Source organism: Manacus candei, unplaced genomic scaffold (assembly GCF_025592945.1).
Source record: "Manacus candei isolate 608988 ecotype Guabito, Panama unplaced genomic scaffold, ASM2559294v1 h1tg000014l, whole genome shotgun sequence".
NCBI lineage: Eukaryota > Metazoa > Chordata > Aves > Passeriformes > Pipridae > Manacus > Manacus candei.
This window is the reverse complement of record NW_026138062.1, coordinates 56109735-56135885: the sequence shown is the minus strand read 5'-3', so window position 1 is coordinate 56135885 and position 26151 is coordinate 56109735. Positions and strand designations below refer to the sequence as shown.

The following is a 26151-nucleotide window of genomic DNA, read 5'->3' as shown; positions in this document are numbered from 1 at the left end:
CTTGGGTGTGTACTGGGGGAAGCATGGAGGCAAAACAAATGAGCATGAACACACAGAGAAGCATGAAGGTCAAGATTTGGAGGTAGAGGGACATACAGTCCACGTGTTCTGTATTATTCCCAACCAAGATAAAGCTTTATCTTGGATAATTACTGCAAATTATTAAAAAAATAAAATGTTTATTGAAATGTCGCATTTTCAAATATCAACCAATAATATTAGAGTTTATACTTCTCTGGCTTCAATTTTTTACATAAAAATCAGATTGAGAGCCCAGTTTGTCAGCAACTAAAGGGCAAAGCACACTTACAAAACTAGGCCAAAATAAATAGCATGTAGATGATCATTTAAGTTGAAGTCACATTTTCAAGAAAGACACAGGCAAAATTATCTTAATTCCTCTTTCTGGACCCACCACCAGGAAATGTGTTAGCAGTTAGAGGAAACCAAGGAGAGCCACACTTGGCCACACACAATTCATTTTACATCTTCATTGTAACTGTGGTTATTTTATGGCCTCCCTACAAGGTGGAACATCACTCTCAGATATATGCAGCAACTCACATGTCTCAGCACCTCAGATTACACCTGCAGGTTTGGTGAACTAAACTAGATGGTTCTACATCAAAAAGGCTAAGTATTTTGGTTTTCACACACAAAAAAACTTAAAACCCACAACAAACAAGAAGCCTTTAAGTCAGAGTTTGTAAGTTCAAGCCTGTTTACATCCGGTTATAAACTGTATGTGACAGCACTGGAAGAGGCTGACACCTCATAACCAGAAGACATGACCTGCCAGGCTTTACAGGTTGTGCCAAGAGTTGAGTAAACTTCTAAACCCTGCAGTGGTCAAGCTACTCCAAATGACCAAGTGATTACTCTGTAAATACAATTAATTTCACTGCCTGCTGTGTTAAAGCTTCACAATAACCAAGACAGCAGAAACGCCCTCAAAGAGCACCTTGAACTGGCGCTTCATTTTTATGTATGATAATTTCTTTTTATCTGCCACAACAAAGTGCACCCCCACTCTGGCCTCCTTGATAGGAACGAAAAAGCATGTTATTTTCATGGAACAGACACATTTACAGTAAGAGCTCAGTGTACTTCTGGTAGGTCTTCCCAATACTACATATCTGGTAGCATCCTGTAGGATCAGAGGCAGGTCTCTGTTCCAGCAACAAGCAACACTCACCAGACTGGTTAAGGCACTAAGCTCAACTGCCCAAGGACAACACACTCCATGTTACCAAAGGGAACGTAACAGCAATGAAAAGAAAATTCACTTTAAGGTTTCCTTTAAAGCTGTGCTTATCCATTTAAGAAATGTCACTTGGAGAAAGAAAAAAAAAAACAACCACAACAAAACCAACAACCAAGAGTTCGGCTAAAATGTTCAGTGCAGAAGAACCACTGCAGGGGAGTCAACAGGAAGAAGAAAAAATACTCCAAAACCCCCAAATTGGCATGCCTTAACAGTACATTAAAAATAAATAGAATATAAGCTGACACTTGCATGCACTTTCATTGAAATTAAACAGAATTTGAAATAAAGAAAAGTTTAGAGAGTCATGATCCAAATAAAAGCTACCTATGCTTGGAAACACCACAAACTGTACTGATGTCTTACTACTTGATTAGTGTTAACTCCCTGCCAAAATGAATTTTTGTTGCTCTTGTCTGGGCATATATGATGCTGAACCTCCTCACTTGCAGAAGCATTAGAAAACAAATTTTCACAATCAAACCACACTCAACACTGACAGCCTACACTCGTCCAAGACTTTTGCCTGACATCTTGAAATAAAAAACTCTCTAGAAATGGTTTTGCTGTTAGTAGGTCAGAGACTTGAGAACAGTAAGTGGAAATAGGTGAGGCATTCTGAGCAAAACCAGTTTTGTTTTATATTTTTTTTCCCCTTCATAAAATCCTTTGAGAAAAGAGGTCAAGAAGATCAGAGAAAGAACTCTTCTACCCACATCTAGAATATATTGTTTCACTAAAAGCAAAAAGAGGCACCCAAAAATTTATTATTAACAAAAAAAACCCAAAACAAAAACAACAAAAAAAAACCAAAGAAAAACAAAACCAAACCAACCAACCAAACAAAAAAAACCCAAAACACCACGCTCCCAAAGGAAAAGCCAGATGGAGAAGTAAAACTGCATTTTAAAAAGAATTTGAGTAAGTTTATCTAGCTGCCTTCATTTATAAGGCTTACAATTGTGTTAAGGATGTTCTGCACAAAACATGGCATGTACTTTCTCCCTATCCAAAAAAAACCCAAAGCAAGCCTTAATTATGACTTAAGTATTCTCCCACATTTTTCTCCAATACACTGAATTTATAGATAAATAATCTAAACACTGAATTTAAAAATCCAAGCTGTCACACTAATGCCTTACAGAAGACTGTTCTAACAGTATAACCCCATTCACCTCAACAATTCCACAGAAATTTAACTGTACCTTAAGGCATGTCTACAGTATTTTCAAATCAACCTGGTTTCCACTACACCTTAACATGCAGTACTAGACACTACATGTCAGATACTGCATTCAACTCCCCTCTAAATGTCAAATAATCCAAGTTCAAACCAGGCTGCTCAAATGGTGACAGCTAAAAGCAATTTAAACTTCAAGTGAGACATGTTCCTTGCTTAATACTCATTCAGTCCCTGAACTCTGATTACAACCAAAACATTATGTTATGGACTTCAAAATGAGAAGGGGATTCCCCTAAATAATCTGTGAACGTTCCTAATATGCTAGAGGCAATAACAAAAGATATTAATGCCTCTTAAAGAATGGCAGAAAACTTGAACAAATACTCAATACAGGGTAGAGTTTAGTTTATTTATTTTCTCCTGATGGAAAACATTCAGGAGAAACACTGATGCTATCCTACAGAAGAATGCTGGTTTGTGCTGGTTTGTACTGGTCTCAAATCTTAAACAGGACTTGGAAACTATAAAACAAGTCTGCTGGTATAGAAAATTCCTAAACTGAATGCAAGTCAAGACAATTCAACATCCGATAAAGCTACATGGCTGTTCTAGTTACTACTGGCCACAAAGAAACATTTCATACACATCCATGAACAACTAAATTAGAATGTTTCTATTTATTCACTTTAGCTTTATTCCAGCCACTTTAGTGGTCTGGATGAAGGCACACAATTGTTCTTTAACAAGAGCAACCAAGGCTTTTTCTTCAAGTCACAACAAAGGATGTCTCCATATATGCCAGAACATCCCCCTCAGCAAGGCTGAAGTTGGTTTTTCTGAGAGTTATGTTGTTAGTGTTATCAAATTATGAAAGCATATCAGCTTTAACTTCTCATATATATCTTACAATACACAGAAAAGTGAAAAATAGCTTTTAGGTTCCCAGAAGAGTCCAACTTCTTCTTACTGAAGGAAGCTATAGCCCTGGGTGTGTACTCAATCAAGGCAAGTCTTTAAGATGCATAGTTCTTCTAAATAGTCTTTTTTCACTGGGTGGGGAGAACAGAAAATAGAGAGGTTTAAGCAGAAATATATCCTTTTATAAATTCAGTGCCCTTGGTTTTATGTAAGCAGCGTACTTAGGGAAGGAGATGCAGTAATTAAACTAATGTTTGCTCACTCTGCCCTCAAAGTATTTACAGAGAAAAAAAATTAAATCTACAACTTCTTAGACTATTTCGCTAAAATTAAGACAATTATCATCAGTTTCATTGCCTGGTTTGCCTTTCCCCTGATATCCTAGCTTGTATTGAACTTCCCTTTTGTGAAGCTCAAGTAATCAGGTGGGTGCTTAGTACTCCTCATGTGGCCTCAGCAGCAGCAACTACAACTCCTCTCATTTTCCCTGTCTCCACTGGAGAACACCAACCCAAATCACTGGCCACATTTACAGCTCTATTGTTCAGATGCCTCAGTCCCACCAGCGGCCGTGTGCAGGACCTTGTCCACGCACCTTTCCAAAGGACAGGCTTTCAACATCTGAGCTCTCCACCTTACAGCATCCTATTTCTAAGGCACCTGTATTCATGGCCACTGGAGCGTTCCTGCTCACCTGAGCAAAAGTAAGAATCTGTCCCATATTAAAGACTGCTTAAAAATAGAAAAAGGCAAGATGCAGTGAAATAAAAAGAGTATAAATTTTACTGCTGTTACTCAGATTTTCTTGAATTACTTGAGACCTCATATTTTCTTCCCACTGGCAGGAGTTTGAAGAGTGGCACAATGAAGAATTTCTCCTTCATTCACTGCCAAAATGACTGTTCTCCTCCCCTGTAACAAAAGCAGTGCTTTTGGGTACACGGCATTACTTAAGTAGCATGCTTAGTTAAAAACTTCCCAGCTGGATCTACTGATCTGCATATCAATGTTAGTCCAAATCTAGAAACTTAGCCCACTTGCATGTGCTTCTATTACCATCTCTGAAAAGGTACAAAAGCCAGTATCCAAAGACTTCTGAAATATTTTAAAAACATGGTTAAGATACTGCAGGATATAAAACTTCAAATTAACACTAATTTCTTTTTTTAAACCAAACGTGCATTTTTTAAACCAGACCCAATTTCAAGTTTGCTGTTCCACTTACTTTTTTCCCCTCAAAAAACATTCTTATCTTTGTAAAACATAGCTGCATAAAAATGAAACTCACAAAATAAACTCTACCTGTAGCTTAACATCAGCTAAACTCTGGCATTACAAACAATAAACTCAACATTTTACAGATAACTCCATTCAAGAGCTGTCGTTCCTTGTGGTTTCAAGCACAAATACTGACTACAGCAAAAGGACCAAGAAAGTGAGATGTATTTAAACCAGAAGAGTCCTTAAACATGAAGACAAGTTACTAATATTTTACAAATACGGAAACAAAGCAATGAGTACTTTCCTCCATTTTTTTCTTCACAAGAAAGTTACTTCAATGATTAACTTAAAATTTCAGTTCACTTACCAACTGTCTCATACTCATCTAATGCATCCTGAACTCAAAGACATGCTTGGGGAAGAGAGGGGATTTATTTATTTGAATTTTTGTTATTAATAACTTTAAAGCCTCATTTCCAGAAAACTCAGTCAATCTGAACAGTTCCAATAACCCAAAAAGACTACTTGGTTAGGCTCTGCCTTAACTTCTTTCCTTGCTGCCTTTTCTGATGCCAGGTTATTTTGTTGACTTCTTGTCACTGCCACAGCACTGAAGCTGAAGAACGTCAGCAGAGGCATCCCAGTCTCTCACAGTTATCAACAGGGAAGGGGAACAAGTTTTCCACAATACTCAAGTTGTAAACTCTTCCATCATTCAGACAATGACAGCTGCAGACAAAAAAAGAACTGTACACCCCAACAGTCTACGCCATCTAAGAGATGGGACTGTTTTGTGCGTGTCAAAGTCAGAGCAAACACTAAGCACAGCCTTCAGCAAAGCACTGCCTAGAAATGAAGTACGACAGTCTCCAGCAAGAGCCTTGCTTACATTTACAGCTAACCATCTAATACTTCCATCAGCCAAAGATTTAAAAGGGAAAAAAATACAAGGCATTTCATTTTGGACTATTACTGTACCTTAGGAGGACTCTGGCATAAGGTTTCTGGGTTATCTTTTCTTCTCTCTCACTTGAGTAGAATAAAAGGAAAAAAATTAATGACATCTATTTCTTAATATTCAAAAGATCACATGGATTATGGAAGCAAGGCACCAACAGACCTTTACAATTCAGTTATATTTACAGCAGTGCAGGATTCGGACCTTCCACAGTAACTTCACATGTGTACTAAATAAGACTGTAGCTCTGAAGGCACAGAAAAAGCATTTGTTAAGTTCTAGTCAAAGTCTCTGCATCAAAAGGGAAACCATGTACCACTGCAGATGATCATTTTTGCTCTAAAGCATTTTTATAGTTTTTCATGTGAGAACTCTAGACTTAAGAGTTTCACACATCCATCTTATTTGTATGTCAAAAAGCTAGGTATAAGTCAATTAAAATCCATAAAAAATTTAGATTATAAAGTGACAAAAGGTAACTCTTTGATTTAAGATCCACATCAAATCTTTGAACCAGGGCACTAATAAAACGAAAACAATATAACTAGTTGCATTCCACAAATGTACAAGACCAAGAATTTATTTTCTTCCTTGGTTCATACTCTATGGAACTGGTTTCTACACGCCATCTTCAGACACTCACCCTTTTATCAAATTAAAACTAAAGAAACTGCTGTGAATAGACAGTTATATATTAAGGGATGAATACACCCAAATAATACATTCAAAGCTCTTCTGGGCAGACAGATACCCCTAACAGAAGCTTGGTACTTACACAGCTACTGCAGTAGGGTCCTTGTCTATGCTTGAAGCTCTGAGCAGATCCTCACTTGCGCTAAATTCTTTTGCGTTGAAGTAAGAACCACAGGATCAAAAACTGAAGGAAAGCATTGTTTTCTTCAGGACCCACACAAAGCAAGCTCAAGAAATCCCCCACAGAAAGTCTATGGTTTTCAACTGCAGCACAGGACTACCAAACTAGACCAAGTTTTCATTTGAAAAGCACTCATACCAAAAAACAAAATTCAGAGCAGTTTTAAAACCTCTAACTAAAAGCACTCCCCAACTGCTTTTCCAAACACAGTACATCTACCTAAACTCCAACACTAAGGAAGTTCTTTGAGACTAGCTCTGAGGAAGAATTTTTTTTTAGAGGGTAGTGAAAACACTGGAAGAGGTCGCCCAGAGAGGTAGCAGATGCCCCATTCCTAGAAACATTCAAGGTCAGACTGCACAGGACTCTGAACAACCTGATCCCCTTGAAGATGCCCCTGCTCATTTCAGGGGGTTGGACTAGGTGACTTCTCTAGGATGATCTATCTAGCTTTGAAGTGTTAAAGCTGTGGCCTGTTTCACAAATCCTTATCTTCACATCCAGTAACTGCCAGCAAGATGCCAGTAACACAAGGCTACTTCATCCCAAGGGAGAAAGAAGAGGATCAGTGTGCTATAACTGAAATTCATCCCAAGACCATGCAGAAATAACTGGAACAACATAAAATAATTCCATAGGGGACTACAGGTTGTCTTAATTAAGACCTCTCCAAACTTCTATATATAAATTACCTGGCAAACATCTTCATTTTTCAAACAGGCACTACTGGGAATCTGACAGCTTCCCTAATCTATTCCAGTTCCTGTTCTTAAAAGTTGACTCAACTAACTTAATGAATGTTTGCTGCAGTTCAAGACCACAGATTGTTTCATCTCCAGCAGGTGAGACAACAGCTTAGTCTTTTCTTTCCAGCTATCTTTTGTGTACTGAGAACATTGTCAAAAGAAATCTCCCTTCGGTCTCCTCTAAAAAAAGAAAAAAAAAAAAAAGGTCATCCACAGAGCTTCCAGTGTTCCCTTAAAGCACATTTTCTAGACCTCTGACCATTCTCCTTTGCTACAACTACTCTTCTCCCAGTGCAACACCAAAACTAGGTGCTGCACTTTAGCTCATTAGCATGCCAAGAAGTGAGAAGGCTAACTTCACGTATTTTACATGACATTGCTGTAAATACATCCAGTAAAAGATTTGCTAGTTCTCCAACATCAGTTGACTTGTGGCCATCAGGCAAACATCTAACTACAAATTCTTCTCTGCACATCTACCTTCCCTGTTACTCCCCACCCTGTTATCTGCACAGCCAAATCTTACTGAAGACTAAGAGACAACATATGCCCCTCTTATATTTCACCCTACTAGGTACCACTGCTTTGTCAAGACACATGCTCTTCAGTCATTGGAGCACCTCTGATGGAGTGTAATCTGCAAGTCTAGAAATTTTACTCAGATCAGCTGCAAAAAAAAACTTATTTCTACACTAAAGAAAACTCTGCAGAACACACTTGACCCACCCTTCTAGTCTGAGCACGAGTCCTGACTAACTTCAAAGGAACATATATTTTATAATGGCTGCAGATCCTTCTTAGACAAACAGAAGTCTGATTTTCTGCCAGAATATATGAAGTAGCTAACGTTGTGAAAGTGAGCACTGACAATATAAAGATATTTCATTTGTAAGATCAGATATACTGGGTCAGATCAAGGCATTGCCTAATCCACTTTTGTGTCTTCGAGAGCAGAGCAGCCATAAGCAAACACCCAAAAGAATAACATCCAAGCAACTAACAAGAGGCATGCATACAGATATACACCTTAAATTATATATACACATATGGCCTCCATTTTTAGCACATTTGGTAACTTTACCTAACAATAAATGACACAGTTCTCCAGCACGGCATCTTGTTGCCCATATCCAACAACAGTTTAAGGGAACAAAGAGCTCTCAGCTGCATAAAGCCAAAAAAATGAAAATGATGCAGTGACAGAATTCCTGGAGGAAAAAAATCAGCAGTATTCCATAAAAGTAGACATTTGAAGTCTTTAGTGGATGATGTATTTTTAAACAAGCACTTTCATGCCACATCATTGACTCCATTTACCAGCACGTTCCATGGCTGATCTCCTTTTAGGAGAAGTTTCATTTATGTGGTCTACATATTCTTTTCTTCAAAGAACAGCATTGGGATGGGTCACTGTGTAAGAATCTGAAGAGCATAATATTTTTTAAAAGGGTAGTTTTGAACAACTTCTGGAGGTTTTCAGCTATTTATCCCAGTAGCACAGAGGAATATTTTTTCCTTAATGCTATGCCAAGTTGAAGCAAAAGTGATTCATAACTGCCTACTTTCCTGCATTTTACAGAAGAAAATACACTCTTGAACTTACAGTAGCAGCACTAACTCTCAAGTCAGACTTCCCAGCTTCCATTACGTCACTATTGTTCCATTCCATTTTTCACAACATTTGAAGAGTGACACACTATATAGTCTACCTCAGGACATCCAAAGAGGTACATTTTACAAAGGAGAACATTTCATATATAATTTACAAATCTGGCAGAATGCTAGAATTATTGCATTAGCTCTTTGTATTTTCGTTTAAAAATGGGGGAAAGGTAATTTGAGGCCGTTGAATATTTAATGTTTAATGACTGACTTTCTACCTAAGCACAAAAACAAGTAATACATCTGCCAGAGCCAATTCCACACACAGAATAATTCCATATATTAGGGTTGAAGAAGTTTTAAGAAATAACAGTGGTCAAATAATGACTACCTAACTTGCTGTGTGTTTCCTAAGTATGAGTAGGTTTCATTTTAATACAGACAAAATGAGAAATCGAAGTTAAACAGCACAAGACATGTCCAGAGAAATTCAAGTGATTTCAACAAACATCTCTTCAGGAGTTCAGGAACATCTTCTCTCTTTAGTGTCAGTTGAAAGCTAATTATTCCTCTTCATATGCAGACAAATTCCCTATACCTTTATTAACTAGTTTTCCTGACAAAATCCTGGATATTAAGTGACTTTTTAGAAATACTTGTCTTTGTTCTCTACTATACTCAGAAATAACAGGTCTTTCAAATACATTACAGTCATAAAAGAATTGCACCTACAGTCTCAAAGCAAAACTATAATACTCAAAAGTCCTCAGCGTCAACACTTTGTTCTCTTCATAAATGCCCTGCATCACTTCCACAGTTTAATGGACTACTGATATATTTTCCATACACTTCTTCCTCATAATTCCCAGAAAAATATTTAGCATAGTAGCATACCAGTCAGAGATGCCACCCCAGCAGCCTTGGGTTTGAGTTTTTCTCCCCTGCAAGAATTACTAACTCCCTTCACACAGACTTAAGGCACACCTGCAAAGACCAGGTGAGTCTGGCTCACCTCTGCAGGTGAACCCCTACACCAGCAAATCCCAGTGCACTATGGCTTTCAGACTTCACTGGAAGCAGAGCAGCACACAAGAATGCTGGGAGAGGTGACAGCACCACAGTACAGAAGACACTGGATTACACAGTAAGTGTAAATAGCCACAATAAGCAAGTTAAAGCCTACAGCTCACCAGTCTTCCCAGATACTCAAACAAGAATACCATGAGCAGCTTTGCATGTAAAGATAAACTTTTGTGCTCATACATTTAGAGCAGTCTGTAAAAGATTTAAGGCAGAAGCTTTAAAGCAAAGCCTTCACACATGGTCTAGGTTTAAATTCCAAATCTCACAAATCTAGATGATCTCCTCCCCTCCATATTTCTGACAGTGCATATGGGTGTGCCTTGCTACACTCAAATACATGTAAAGAGTACCAGAGTAAAAGGAGTTGCTAGAGGACAATTTATCATGATTTCTCTCAGCTGGAGCCTACTGATTTTGAACTGGTCTGCCAGGAACTCCTTTCCAGTTTCAGTTGCTCTTCATTTAAAAGAAAAAAAGGACAAAATTAACAAAAAAAAAACCAACTCCAGAGTGTTCAAATAAACTAAAAACACCTAAAAGGCATATGTAGATACCACATGTTCTAAACTAACTCTAGAAGAAATTCATGTTTTATAATTATGCCACAAGGTAAGAATAAAATTAGGCTTTCGCCAGATATTTTGAAATGCAGTCAGTGTCACTGTCTCAATGAGCATTTCTGAAGTATCATAATTATTAAAAGTTAGGGACACAGCATAAACATTTCTGCACTACTCCCTTTTAGAGTCAGCCCACTATAATAAAAATTTACAGTCAATCATGAACTGCTCAAATATTACCATTGAAAAAATAATCCAGTCTATCATAAAAAAAAAATAATCCACAGGCTATTGCATAAATCCATGGCATTGACACCAAACAGAAAATGTTGCTTGTTGCCTCATGAATATCTGTACCTGTCTCCAAAATCCCATAGGCATTTCAAACGTGCCACCTGGGAAAACAGCCGTCATTCCTTTGCTGTCATCCCAGCAATGCCCTTGTCAGCTTCCATGGACACTGAAACTCAGTAACTCTAGCTGAAGAGAAGCTTCAGTCCATTGAAGTTGAGTCTATCATGAACCAGAAGAGATTTGGAGATTTGGTAGCATTCATTACCCTATCAAGGTCTTCCATTAAGCCAACTAAGTTTCTAAAAGACATTCCAATTGAATGACATTCAGAGAATTTGCGGGTCAACATTATTACTGGGACATGTAAAGAGTCCATCAAACACACTCAGCTGCCATCCCATGTCACTTGCATAATAAGAACACGTACACAATCCCAAACCAGCTCATGCCCATCGCACTGATCAAGGAAGAGGCCAGCTCAAGCTGAGCTCAATCTAAAAATGCCAGTATCCTCCCTTCTGGGAGTTGAAATTAAAGCTCTGCCTGCCCTCTCATTGACCAGTTCTGAAGTCTGGGTCCACGATTTCTGGAGTAGTAAAGTTCACCCCCTTGGCACAAACCTCATGCTTTTGTCTCCAGTACATTCAGTAGCTGATCCACCAGAAGACAAACCCAGACAACAGAAAAATCACCCAGCCTTCCATGGGCCTTTAAAGCATTTCCCCAGCACTCAAATCAACTCTGCGATCCGTTGTGGCTAGTACAATGTGTAACACAAAATTAACAATTTCGGCAAACCTATTCCCAAGTCTCTAAAACTCAAATTTGATTAGCAATGTTTCTCTATTCTCTGAGGAACACAGAAAACAATGTCAACTTGCAACTACTGTGCCGCATGACACTATACATACCCATGGTTCCCAAGGCAGTACACACAATCATGAGTAAGACTGAAAGATTAGAAGTGAAATGGTCAACAGATATGATCTTCTCAAGGACAACACTGTTTTCCGCTTCTTTAGGTTTCAATTGAGCAATTGTTATATATAAAGAAAAAACATTCCAGAAGCCTTAAATCTACTCACCTGCAAAGAGGATGCCTTGCCAGAAAGCTTTTATTCTCTAAGCAAGGCACAAAACATTCTTTCTGATTCTGATACTGAATCCCACAGATGTTGGGAAATTAATTTATGGCTGTGGGCTTCATTCATGGGGATAAATATCTGCACCAAATGATTCTTACTTACTTGGCCAACAATCAAATATTCTGTTTGTTTAGGCTGATGCATTTGTGTCCCCTTCCTCTCTCCAGGAAACCCACTCATACAGGTCAATTCATTGTGCTACTTTTTTTAAATAGATACTTAAACTAAGCAGATGAGATGAGGTACAAATGGCATTATATGTTCTACGTAACTGTTTACAGCAGGGTGCAATTCAAGAAAACAGATTGGCACTATCAACTGTGACTAAATAGTTTTCCTCTTTCTACACTGCAAGAAAAATCAAATTCTTCCTCGCAGCAACAGTCACAGTTTATCTTTCTGCAAAACATATTCTTGGCCTGTCTGAAAACTAAACAATTGCCCGCATTCCTGGCAAAAGATATTACTTTGAACTACAGGGCTTGTAGCCGACAAGAATTATATTCCTACTAAAAAAGTCAGGAGAGATGATGTGGCTGTAAGACGTCTGCCTCGGCTGGAAAAATTCAGCTGCTGCTTCCCTTCTGGTTACAACTTCAGAGCCAACACCCAACTTTTCTCCTTCTAAGTGCTCTGACCCAAAAGACTGCCAATTTTTGCCACTACACAAACACTTATCCTCATGCAAAGAGAGCAGCACAGTGCAGGGACAATATTTTTAAGCCCCATACACCCTCCACAGCATTATTTATACAGTGGTGGGAATGAGAAACATTTTCCCTTTTCATTTTGATCCTAACAAGAGATCTACTGATCATCTACTGTCAGGCACTTGGGCATATTTGAAGAAACCTGTTAGTAGTCCAACAGCCTGAAGAGACACATCGAGCAACGTAACTGTAACCACTACACGTTCCTGTGATATGTCATCTTTAAGAGACACTTTTCAGACACAAAAATACTTTCAACATGGCTACATTGATCATTACACCCTAAAAAGCAAGAGACACTCAGCCCCATTCGGACCTATTACAAAGCTATAAAGCTGTATTTTTCTCAGCTTTAAGTTCTTACATGCAAGCTGAAGCAAATTTCCTGTGGTAGGCTCCAAGGCCCACTGCAGGCCCACAGCGTTATTCCTTCAAGTAAACTGACTCCATATTAACCACACAGAAACCTGGCAAATCATCAAGAAATTAATCCACATGGAAGATACCTGGCAACCCATTTTCATTCAGTCAACCGACTAGTCAAGTGCCTGTGCAGGAAGCACTGATACACATTTAAATGCCCCTTCCTCAACTGATGAGGCTAAGCCAGAAAATGCAGGATCCGCTGCCATGGAGAAGTAGCAATGCTCCTGGCAAGGACTGGAGCCATCCCTTCAGAAGGAGCTATTGCTGCATGGCTTTTGTTAAAAAAAAAAAAAAAAAAAAGCCCTCAGTGCTTGACATTGACAACCTATCTTACCATTTTCCTTTCTTCCATTATAAGACAGACTAGGTGAGAACACAAACTGCCTTAAATGCTTAGATCTACTTCCCGTCTGCAAGAGATAAAAGTACAGAGTGAACTGCTTTGCTTTATTTCCTTTTCCGAACAACAGACAAGTCATCTGTGGCAAGAGCACCTAATGAAAAGATTCTTTGATAGCACTGATCACACAAGAAAAATCACTGTCCACTTCTTTTAGAGGCACAGCAGTATGACTTCTGGGCATCCATCCTTTTGACAATTCTCAGAGATATATAGCAGTGCTTTCAGTACGGTCTCCAACATGTATTTCTCTTGAAATACCATCATCTTACCTCTTCTACTGCCCTGACAAAACATCACACAGCAGCACTGTTAGAAAATATAGGACTGAGTCAAACATACTGTTCTCGTGGACTGCACCTAAATAACTGACCCTCTCTCTATGGAATGGTAAGCTGGCACATACAGGAGCAGGAGGGATTCTGAAGATTGGGTGAAAGTAAATAGTTGTTATCCAAATCCAGTTTGTAAAGCTTCAAGTAGAGATTAATTTTAGGCTTCTATCTGATGAGATACAGCAGCACTGACCAGGAACAGTTGTCTGAGCACGACTATGATGCTGACGCCATTTCTCACAGACCTGTATTTTGCTACCTCGCCTCACACCTTTCTCACCTCAAGACCAGACTGCGACAATGCACTCCAACGGTTACACTTTAAATCAACTCAAAAATACAAAGTGGGATTATGTCTCCAAACCTAAACCTCTCCCAGTGGTCGTATACAGCACTTTGGTAAAATACCCCATAAGATCAGAAGTGACAAGGGGGTTCCTGGTGTTGCATCTGAAGACAGGAGGTCTGACCTGTAGAGCACGCTATGGGTTTGAGCCCTTATGGCTGAGGGAGTACTTTTTCCTGTAAAAGCTGTAATTAGCATTTATTTTCAACATATGTAAATAGAAGAGCACCTACTTGTGCAACTTACTGAAAAAAGTTCAGAAAAGACAAATTTTTGGATTTCACATGGACTTGGGTCAAAGAAAAAAGTGGAGAGCTGTTTTGCGAGGCATTCAGACTTCCGATAATCTCCTTTCCCCAGTTGCTTGACTTCAAAAGTTTTGTTTGTCTTTCAAGGCTGCACTGGGCTGATGCTCGTTAAATTCAGAAAGCAGCCAAGTAACTGCACCAGCCATATAGCTACTGCAGGAGACAGCCACTTTAGCACTTCCCACACTAGTTATGGGTGACTAAAAGTCCTCAGAATAAAGTTAAATTTTTTTAACAAAATCAAAAGGGAGAGAACTCCAGAAAAATGTTCAAGACTTAAGTCTTCTACAGAAATTTCTGGAAACTCAAAGGTAACAGTTTAAAATAGGACTTAAAGTCATTTAAAATAAAAATATTCCAACAGCTTGAATCAAAAGGCTCCAAGCGTTCTCCAACCACCTTGCACATTATTAGCTCATGCATTCAAATAACTAAGGGGTTTAGCATTAATTCATTTAAGAAAATGCTAGAGCTGGTCACAGCACAAAGCTTTAACTGCAAGCTTTTTCAGATACAGATACCCTATGGGCTTTCAGGATCTTCCTTACATCACCCATCCATCCACTTTGAGGGAGACCATGGGGTCAGGGAACATCAACAGCCCATATTCCAGAGATTTGTATCATTATGAAGACCTGTAGTGAGTAAACTTGACACCAATAAAGAAAAAATCCTTTATGTTCTAACTAAAATACCTCTTAAAGATAGAACACATGAAAATGAAAGAACTCTTTTGGGGCAGTAGAGGGAAACCCTTCAGTCTGTGGGGTGGTCTTCAGCAATATATGTCAAAGAATTGCTACTTTCTTTATGTCCCCTCTACTACTTTGTGATACTTATAAGACCCTATCAAGTTAACAAAGTGATACAACTTCCAGAGCCAGGACTCATACAGGCAAGGAATATACTCCATAAGCCATATGGGTTTCCACAGATGTATTAACAGATGAACAAGACGGTTACAATATTGCCAAGAAACACAAAAGGTGAATCAAGTGCTAATACAACAGGGGATCACCTACAAGAAACAGTGTAGAGAAGAGGAAACGTGCAGAACAGAGATGGAATGAAAAGAAAAAGGTTTAGGATAATCTCCAGTATGTCTTAAAAGGAAAAAAAAAGAAAAACAAAACAAAAACAACATACAAAAATAAGACATGGAGGACACAGCACAATAATTAGTCAAACTATCATTTGATAGGTTCCACTGGCAGGCCTCGCTTTTTTAATTAGTTGTTTTTCTGCTCAACTACCTAATGGCATGAATAAAGAGCAAATAGTTTGGCAGGATTAGAATTAAGTACAGCAGACAGTTGTTCTATTCCTTTTCAGACTGCAAGGCACGACTTTGGGACACTATAGCACGAAACACTTCTCACTCCTGCACACGTGTTCATTAGCTGACCCCATTGGTGCAATTTTTTCCAGTCTAGGCATGAGGAAAGCTGTTCACCCAGCAGCAGTCAGAAAGCTGGACAGGGCTAGGATCAGCAACGGCCAGACACATACCGCTCAGCAGGCTTCTGGAAGGGAGGGATCTTCCTCTCTCCAGCAAGGAAAGCAGGATGGGCGGCTTTCAGTTTCAGAAACCAATTAGGCAGAAACTGCTATCAAAGCAATAGAGAGGGCCCTACCCTAACTGGGTTGAGAAACACCAGGTGGTATTATCTCGATCATTTCGCCTGTTTCAACAACCCCACTCATTCCTGCTCCCTGAAGGGGCCCAGGGTGCTCTTTTCCAAGGCTCTTCCCACACACCTACCTGGACACCACATGGCATTAAACTCAGCTGTCACCTAGACACCACAGGCTACCTAAAAAGCAGTCACTTTTATGTACTGGCTTGTGGAATAGCAACTAAGAGAGAACAAACTCACAGATTTTATTCCTTCATGAACCACTTTTAAACAGGTATCATGCTCAAATGCCAGCAGCAGTACCATGAGTGAACAGTACACAGAAATACAGGTTTACCAAGCTATTGTGCTTTCAGGAGATTTTACAGTACAAAAAAACCCCAGTGAATCTAAGAAGAAAAGAAAAACAACGAAGCCCAAGTTTGGCACCACTGTAACATTCTTCCACAGAGTCCAAAATGAATTATTACAAGATTGTCCTTTAGATTTTGCAACAAAGAGTATGTGTTCAACATCAGAACTAGCTAAAGAAAATAAAATTGCCTCCCTCACCCTCCAAGTCGACAAATTCTGCAGAACCAATTACAGAGACATGACAGTCACACATGGAGCAAAAAACTCTCATGGCAAGCGTTAGCCAAGACATTATTTACTGCAGACCATCAAGATAATTGGCTACAGTTATAATAAGTACTGCTGTCTACAAGGATTTGGCGTTACTTGAAACACTTATTTTCCAGAAGTTCAAGGAAGGAAAAAAAAAAATCAATTCTACAGTCATTAAATGAAAATTCTTAAACTGCAAACTTTGAGACTTCTATTTTTATACAGATATTTTTGGTTATGTGTTGCATGACTACCCCTTATATTTCAGGATTATTTTTGTCCCATTTGAGAAACAAGGTACATCTGGAAGTAATGCAAGAGCAACTAGGTGAAGAACAAAAGAAAGCTTCCAGCTCATATCTCTTCTCACACTACATCGAGCAGGTTGATAGTATCAGCAAGTGGAGAACTGCAAGTTCAGCTCCCTCCTTTTGAAGGATAGGCTCGACACAAGGAACACACACACTTTTTTTTTTTGTTCCTGTAAAGCCTACAAACCAGCAACACTGACCCGCACAAAGAATACCCTATTTGAGAACGACTTCAATGTAAAAATCCGTATGGAGGATTCTCTATAAATAGAGAAATAAAAATAGTCAGATTTCAGAAGGTGGATGTATGGCTTGAAAGAGATACATGAAGGCCATAAAGTTCCTACTGTTGTGGGGATGTTAAAACCTTTGTAACACCCCTTACAGAGCAATGAGAGCAATACACGAGAAGTCATCTTTCCCAACAGTCAAAGGACAAGCAGCTGTTGGTAATCTCCCATCCTTCCCTTTAAGGCTCATGTTTTCTTACCAACTTCTGAGAATGAAGTTTCATAAATCCAATGAATTACACAGCAAAGAGATGAAAAATCCTTGCTCACCCTTTCTCCCCCATATACCTTGGAGAGAAGGGCCATCGCAGCACGGTTCTAGTAGTGCTCCTCCCTGGTAACACAAGGAACACTGAACCCTCCTTCCAGCATTTTATCAACCCCTTTCTCATCCCTTGAATCCATCCTTCCTAGGTAACTGTTGTAGCGCTCAGCCAGGACAAGCAATAGCTGCAGAGACACCAGAGCAGGAGTGACTTCATCATTTGATTTCAGTGCTCCTCCCGTCTTACACATAAAAGCAAAAAGGCTGACACTAAACAAGTCAGGTTCTACTCCCTGCAAAAGACCCACACCAAGACAGAGGTTCTAAAGATGTCCAAGAGACTCAGAAGATACCAGTCTATCAATTTTTACCTATTTCATGAGGACTCTTCTGTCCCAGATTTAACTCAAAGGGGCTCAGAACACAACTGAGTATCTGTAGATATACATATATATATATATAAACAAAAACAAAAGAGCCGACCAAACTCTCTGTTCACCACACAAGCACTTAATATCGGTCAATAGATAGCTTGCTACATCATGTTACCAAGATGTTACCAAGACTCCTGTTAACCAGCAAAGGACCGCCTTTTTTGACACCTTGGAATTTTTCTCACTTAAAAAGAAAAAAAAAAAAAAGAAAAAAAAAAGCTAACTTCCCAGGCTGTCTTACATGGATGGATTAACTGAAAACAGAAACTGCATTTCCCACAGAGTCCTTGAGTGTGGTTCTGTTGCTTTGTTCTGACATTTTTTTCCAGACAGCAGAAGGACCAGGAGCACATGACTAGAGCGACTGGGGGGGTTATCACAAGTGCATGCGCTTTATGCTACGGCCTTTGTTTCTCCCTCAGTGTTATACACTTGGGATTGAATCATATTTGCAAACTTGTAAGTCTGCATCAGTTAGCACCCTCTTCACAGGCAAACATCTGTGTAGTCTCTGACCCCAAATAAAAGGGAAAGAAGCATCAATGACCTTTCAAGAATCAAACTGCAGTGCCTGAATAAGACAAATTTAGTTGCTGAGCATGACAGGTTGAGGTCTCGCTTGCCACCTGCAGAAATACTGATCAACAAGACCTGCTTTCCATTCCACAGGCTTATAAAGTAAAGCAATAAATTAAAATGGAGTCACCAATGTTTTTTCCCAGTACAAATCAGTAGTCCTTAATAAATGCTAATGTTGGAGCGGATCAAACATATGCTCTCATGCTGCTAATATGGGTTAACTGCACTCATGTTTTCTGAAGTGCTGCTGGCACACTGATCATGCAGATACAAGGTGGACTACAGACCCCTGAGCCAAATGCTCTCTTCAAAGCCTCGACCGCAGTGGAAGACATTTCAGTGCAGAAAAACATCAAGATTTCTGATCTGTCAAAAAGCTCACGGTCTCACAGCCCTTTGGAATGAAATGCATAAACTATGTGATAGATACAGGCAGGCTCCCACAGAGCCATGTCAGGTGTGGCTGTACACGAGTATCAAATAGATCAATCGAATGGCAATGCATGTCGAGCATTCCCGGTCTCATAAAGATGTCACCCTGCATTTCCGCAAGAAAAAGGAAAGTATCTCTGAAAACTACACTGTTAATATGAATCCGGAAGAACAATTCAGTTGTTAATGTGAACATATTCAAATCCGGAGTTAAGAAATTCCCTAAGCACATAGCCGATCTTTAGCGGCACAGAACAGGGCCTTTTTGTATTCACAATGTACATTTGTTCAGATTTAATACATATTTTCAATTCACATACACCAGCTAACCCCACCAGCTAAAATACGAAGGATGGGCACACATTAAGGACAATTTCTGACATGCCTGTGCAGAATAAAGCACAGGCCTCATTATTAAAAATATTCCTCTGATCAGAAAATCGGAGAAGGAACGCCGAGCTCGACATGTAAGCCAACAGACTAGTTATTTCAAAATAACCATTTTCCCATCCCTTCTATTGAGTATTTTACCAGAGCCTGGAGGATATTAGAGACACCTTTTGTAAGATCCCCTCCCCCTCCCTTTTTTTTTTTTCTTTTATGGGCTGGACTAAAAGGTGCTCACACCCGATCTACGGGTGCATGGAAAAACCTTCCATGCTCTCTCCCCTTCAAAGCCAAGAGAGCTTAAAAAAAAAAAAAAAAAAAAAAAAGCGCACATAATGAACGTGAATGTCACGGTCATACCTGTGTGCCTGCAATTCGTTTCCTCCTTTCGAGGGAGGAGGTGGTGGTGGTGGTGGGGAATAAAAAGGAAATACAGGCTACGGAGCTCCCAATCCGTTTCACAAAGGGGGTAAAAAAATGGCTTTTTAACGAGCCAGAGGCCGCTGGCAGCGACCAGGAGCTAAGGACGAGGACAAACCCACCGGGATTTTCCGTCCAGCAGGCCCCGCACGGAGCGGCGGCGTGCGCCTATTCAAGGTTAATGGGGGGGGAAGGGGAGAGAAAGGAGCCGCCGGGGCTGGGGCCGGGCTCCCTTCGCCGCTCCCCGCCCGGGCGAAGGGCGGGGGGAGCCCCCGCGGCCCTCACCGCCCGATCCGAGGGGGGCACGATACTCACGGCTGACTTTCATGCTGCCGAAGGCCGAGGGCTGCTGCACCGGCTTGCAGCTCTCCGCGAAGGAGGTGGTCCTGGGCCGCCCGGACATGGTCTCCCCCGCTCTGCCCCGACGGCGATCACCTCTCTCCTCTTCCTGCCTTCGCCCTCCGCCTCGCCCCGGCGGGCCCGCCTGCCGCTCCCTCGGTCGCTCAGCTGCAGGAGACGGGCGGGACGCGCCACATGAAACGCCGGGACCCCCCCTTCCCCCCCCCCGGGGAAGCCCCCTCCCCTCTCGGTCTCTGTCGCCCGGCGGCTGCTGCTTCTTCTCCTGCCTCCTCCTGCTCCTCCTCGCGCCGCCCGCTCCTCACACGACCATCCTTCCCGGCCGCGCCGGTGGGTCCGAGAGCCGCCTCCCCCCGGCGCCGCTCCCGAGCGAGGTGGGTTCACTGGGCCTCGCTGCCCCCACCCCGGGCGCCAGTCACATGGGGCGGAGGCTCGCGGCCCGGCTCCTCCGATCCCGCCGCCGCGCTTCTCTCCTTTTATTTTATGTCTTCCCTTTTTTTTTCCTTTCTTCTTTTTCTTCCTCCTCTTCCCTCCCCCGTCCCCGCTCCTCTCCTTCCCCCTCGCCTCTGAGGGAGGCAGCAGGCAACGGGACTATTTTTTTCTCCCCCGGCGGAGGGATCTCGAGGGTACCGCCGAGCGGAGGCGATGAGGCTACTGCTCGCAATAGGATCCGGCGGCGGCGGCGGGATCCGCGGCGCGCGGAGGGGGGTGAGGCGGCCCGGGCGGCCTCGCTGCTCGCTGACGCTGCTGCTCAGTGCGGCGCTGTGGTGGCGGTGGCTCCGGTGGCCACGCTGCTCATTGCGCCCGCACGGGCACCTGGCGGCGGCTCAGGCTGGGCACGCTGCACTGCGGGCGGCGACCGGCGGCGGCGACACAGGCCATGACGGCGGCGGCGGCGGCTTCCCTGCTCTTCTTTCAGCCCGGCTTCAGAGCGCTGGTGGCGGTGGCGGTTGTTGTTGCTGCGGCTGCTGCTGCGGCTGCTGCTGCTTCCCGAGGCGCCCAAGGGACGTAGGACTCGTGCGCCCGGCTGAAGCCTCCCGCCGGGCCCCCCTCCCCGTTCCTGCCGATCGGTCCCTTTGTCCCCGCTGCTGCCTCCGCTGCGTGCCGGGCTCCCGCCGCTGCGCTCTGTGCGTGCGCCAAAGCCGCGCAGCCGCCCGTGGCTGCCGCCGCCCCACGCTGCGGAACGGCCGTAAGTGCCGTCTGTGAATACCCGGCCGAGCAGCCCCGGCGCGCCCGCGAGCCCCGGCCCGAGGCCCGCACGGAAACGCCCGAGCCCGCTCGGGACCAATCGCGGGGCCGTTACGGGAGTGCCCGTAACGGGTCGTGACCAATCGCGGCGCCGCCGCGGGCGCGGCCGATGCTCCCCGAAGCGGGGCGGACGGCCAATGGGAGCGCGCCGCCGCCGCCCTAGCAGCGCGGCCGGGCGGCCAATGGCAGGGCGGGCTCCCTTCCGGCTATCGCAGGGCCAACCCGAGCGGGGCCGGGGCAGGACAGCCAATGAGCGACCGCGATGGCTCCGTCACACGTCTCTGGGACGGCTCCGAGCCGCAGCCCGGGGCGGGGCGCGGCCGCGGGCTGCCATTGGCTCCCGCGGCGGAGCGCGGCGATTGGCTTGCGGCGATGAGGCCGCCCGCCGCGGGCCAATGGCGGTGCGCGCGGGCGCGGCCGCTCCCGCCGGGGCACGGCCGCTCACCTCTGCGGGGGCCGGGGCAGCGCCGCGCATGCGCGGCCGGCAGCGCGAGCGGACACCGCCCCTCGGGCGCGACCTCGCGGGCCGGCCCGCCGGGAGCGCGCCTGGGGCGGCGGGAAGGGAGCCCCAGAGCGGCGGGAGTTGTGCCTAAAATCCGTCAGGCACCGAGGTGCCGCGGTCCTGCTTCGTCGAGCTGTGAAAGACAATGGCGCTGACGCGCACAGTGCTGTCGCAGAATCACAGGATGGGTTGGACCATCCAGTTCCAGCCCCGCTCCACGGGCAGCGACACTTTCCGCTAGACCACGTCGCTCCAAGCCTCATCCAGCCTGGCCTTGAACACTTCAGGGACGGGGCATCCACACCTGCTTTGGGCAACCTGTTCTAATGCCTCACCACCCTCACAGTAAATTTCTTCCCAAGATCTAAACTAAACCTACTCGCTTTCAGTTTGAAGCCATTCCCCCTTGTCCTGTTGCTACACGCCCTTGTAAGCAGTCCCTCTCCATGTTTCTTGCAGGATCTCGTGTCACCCTTAGGCCTGTGGTGTGACTGGGGGGGAACAGCCATGGACGTGGCACATGAATTGATGGTAACCCCTGGATTCTGCAGAAGCTGTGCCAAAACGGGGGAAAGGAGATCGAGGCTCTCTTAGAAAGTTCTCCCAGTTCAGCTGTTAACAGCAAAACTTCCTGACAGCAAACACAGTTTGTATTGGAGCCACTAAACACCCTCATGGCCAGGTCTTGCCGCCACCGTGGGTAGATTGAGCTTGGCCCTGGCCAGAGTTCCAGGCGTGCCAAGTTCCAGGTTCTGGAAGACCTTGTACTTCTTCAGGGCTTCTCTGAAGTATCCCCAGGGGCACCAGTTCTCAGACCTGGCAAAGCAGGCGCTGGAGAACTGCTGCATGCTGTGACCTCAGTAAAATTACTCAGCAGACCTCAGCAAAAATTGAGCACCACTTGCTTATGCCATTAAAAGAAAAAGGTGCTCTTGCCAGAACAGTTTATACCACAAACAAAATAACTTGGGCTAGCAGAAGCATATTTTGCCAGTGTTGGAGACTAACTAAGAGCTGCTGTTCTCTTTTCAAGGCATCAAAATATTGCCAGATTTCCTTTTTTTCTAGCCCCCTCCTGAACACCATTGCTATGTGAGCAAACAAAGACCTGGCCAAAGGCAGCTAAAATTTATCCTTTCTAAGAGCTGTTTTCCAAAGCAGAAAACAAACCCCATCTCTCAAAATGGTCCCGTTCAGCATTTTGCTTGCCCCAGGCTGCTTGGTTTTCTGGAAGCCTTTTTTCCTGCCTCCTAAATGATGAATGGTTTTACCTACTACAAAGACCATGAGATCATTTAAGGTTTGATTCTTCATGACCTACCTGTGCAGCTGGGAACCTGGCAGGTGAGAGTGGTGTTCCCTACCAAGGGCTAAAAGAGACGATCTGAAGTCACTACATCAAAGTGGTACTGCAGCCACCCCAAGCCACCCTACTGTACTCATCATTCCAGCCCCCCCTCTGAGACACCACTGTGTCAAACATTGCCGGGACACACTTTCAATAAACTGCCAACAGTGAAAATTACATTTTCTCTCTTATTTGGTAGAGCTGTTGTTAAAAATTAGGGCTACAGATTGGGTTAGTTCCCTGAAGAGCATTCTTAGATAAAAAAGACAAATATGCAACCAGGCACTGGCCAGCTCCCTTCTACCTGAAATGCACAACCAGGCATTCCAGTCATGAGCTTGAAATTATTTTTTTCTGGCCTTGAGCATCAAAACACTAACATAAGTCACATTTTCTTACTTTCTGACAAAGTTCTTTCAAACAACTGATTTAGAAGAGACAGTCGAGCTTTGTTTCTTAAAAAAGTTGGCACTCTGAAAAAAAAGCAGGAGGGGAAGGGTGAGCTCTTTGCCTTTTAGCATTTGCTGTTACTCATAACAGTGGTAAATAAGAATCAGACCAATGCATAAGTTATACTGATAGTGTCCATTTGAAAAATGTCCCTTAAAGCTTTGAAACGAGTCTACAACCTGATAATAAAAATGGGAAATCAACTTCATTCACTTGCAGAGAACAAGGTTACTTCAGGAAAACAACTTTGTGCTTGTCCTCCTGTATCTGGTATAGCCCTTCCCTAAAATCACCCACTTTCTTCTTTAGTACCAAACCAATCAAAACCACAACTTGGTTGCTGCTAATGACACTTTTCTGAATACCAAACCTATCCATCCATTTTGGGAATGCATATTACAAAAATCACAGCTGCAATGTTTCGTATTAGGCAATCTTGGCCATATTTCCAAGTAATAATTAACCAGCCAAGTCTCCAAAGCCTGTCCATTCAAGTCATAGCATCTTCTCATCCACCAGGAAACCACACAAGTGTGCTTTAAAGGAGGATTATTATGTATTTGAAGGGATGAGAAACTATAAAGCATCTCCAATTTCTGTTAGTCTTTTCATAGATTGTTTCCTTAGCTAAGACTACTTGCAGAAAAACCCTAAACACACAATAAGGGGATCTGTTAAGCTTTCATCCTCAATTTCAAAAATGGACTGACTGACAATTAAAATCATTTTTGAGTCATGAGTGAGCTGGTTGCTTTTTTAGACTGAAAGATTCTCTTTTGACAACATTGAAAAGTCCATATTTATTTTGTCCCCTTGGCTGATGAAATGACCTCCGTTTAGAATCTGCAAATATAAATAGAATTGATGTTTTGATGATCACTTTTCACAAGCTGTTATAACCCAGCATCTCAGGCATTAATATTGTTCCAAATCTGGATGCATGGGGCACTTTTACAGCTGCCCTGTTTCTGTAACATCCAAGTTCCCAGGGAGGCTGCCTGAAAATGTGAAGTGTCTGATAGAAAGTACTGAAGTGTTGTCTCTCTGAAATGCCATAAGGTGGCAGTGAATTGGAAAATTGGTACAATTTCTGGGTAGAACAAAGCTTTAAGGAGCTCAGTAGAAGAGGAGGGGAGGCTTTTTGTTTGTTTGTTTGGGGATTTTCATTTGTCTATTTACATTTCATATACCCCCATAAACTTCAATCTGAATAGGTCTGCTCCAACATGAACCAATAGACATGTTCCTCCACAGGGAAGTCCTGCTTTTTCTTTCTCCATTGCTTCCTTTTTGGGTGATCAGTAGGAATATTTTCTGTTTGATTACCTTGCAGCTCTTGCTGGGTCATTCCACCAAAAGTCATGGCGACAGGGCTACCTCCTCTAGCCTGATAAGGATGCAATCATTCAAGGCTGTTTTGAACTTTACTGCACTAGTGAATCAAAGCTGTATTAATGGATCTACCAGTCTTGTATCTAATTCCTTAATGTTGCCAGGGCAATTACCCACAGAGCAATTTAGTGAGATATTGTAATGGCTTGTCCCTTGTTTGAGTGGCATGGGCAAACTCAATATTAATGGTTGAACTTTAACTTTGCTTTTTTTTCCAGTGGAAAATCAGAGATTGTAACAGTAACAAATTTACTGAGTGCCCAGGCGTTAATGATTAAACAATAAATCCTGAAAAGTGGTTTTGATTTTTGTCCCAGAACAAAACCCAAAGGAATCTATGTTTAGAACGTACCAGTTGTATCCATGTTTCTGAGCAGGACAGAAGTTTTTAATCCAGAGAACCCAGTATTTTGCAATCATTTCCTGTCACAAAATATGTCATCACCAACAATTGCTTCAGAGGACAGCTGATGTTTTGCTGATCTGGATGTGCGTAGGTGCACCTAGGCCTTGCAAGTCTCCAGGTAAGTTTGCCAAAACTGATAAAGCCAAGTGGTCTCAACAGGTTAATGCAGCAGAAGTTACAGGCAACTTCCGTATTCCAAATTTGCAGAGGAGTTGAATGAGCAGAGACACCAAATGCAGGTTCATGGCAATATTGCGACACTTGAAAAACGTCAGTGACTCCATAAGCAGGAAAATCCGTCCTTCTGGGGAATTAAGTCCTCCCTGCTGGTGTTCTGCACAGGTTTAAGGTTGGTTCTATCCACTGGCTCTTGACAGAGGCATCAGGTTTCCCATTGTGCCAGGAGAACATCCTGTTCAGTTTGATGGTTTCCCTTGCCCCAGCATTTGTCTGACCACACCCTCTTCATAAATAACCGTGGAAAACCATGTTGTCCAGAGCCTGAGAAGCTCTGTCAGTCCAATGAGCTTTTGACAAGACTTCCAGATACTTGCTTTCTGGAGAGCAAAATTTATACCCACTTCCTTAGACATCTGAAAGGGTTCAAATTAGAAAAATTATTGGACTCTTCTGTGTGTATCATCTTGCTCACGTTAGATTCAGTCAAGCAGCCCAAGACTGACATCCATTTGCTCTCCCTGTACTACAGTATTG

General features: G+C 42.8%; 1 protein-coding gene across 2 annotated transcripts in view; it reads right to left on the bottom strand.

Moving 5' to 3' along the window:
- Nucleotides 1–20282, bottom strand: part of GSK3B (glycogen synthase kinase 3 beta) — a 152935-nt gene extending 132653 nt beyond the window's left edge. For both annotated transcript variants that reach the window (XM_051779970.1, XM_051779971.1), the window contains exon 1: nt 20050–20282. In XM_051779970.1, coding sequence (XP_051635930.1) covers nt 20050–20137 — 88 coding nt within the window. In that variant the 5' untranslated portion in view covers nt 20138–20282. The remainder of the gene's footprint in view (nt 1–20049) is intronic.
- Nucleotides 20283–26151: the final 5869 nt, after the last annotated feature.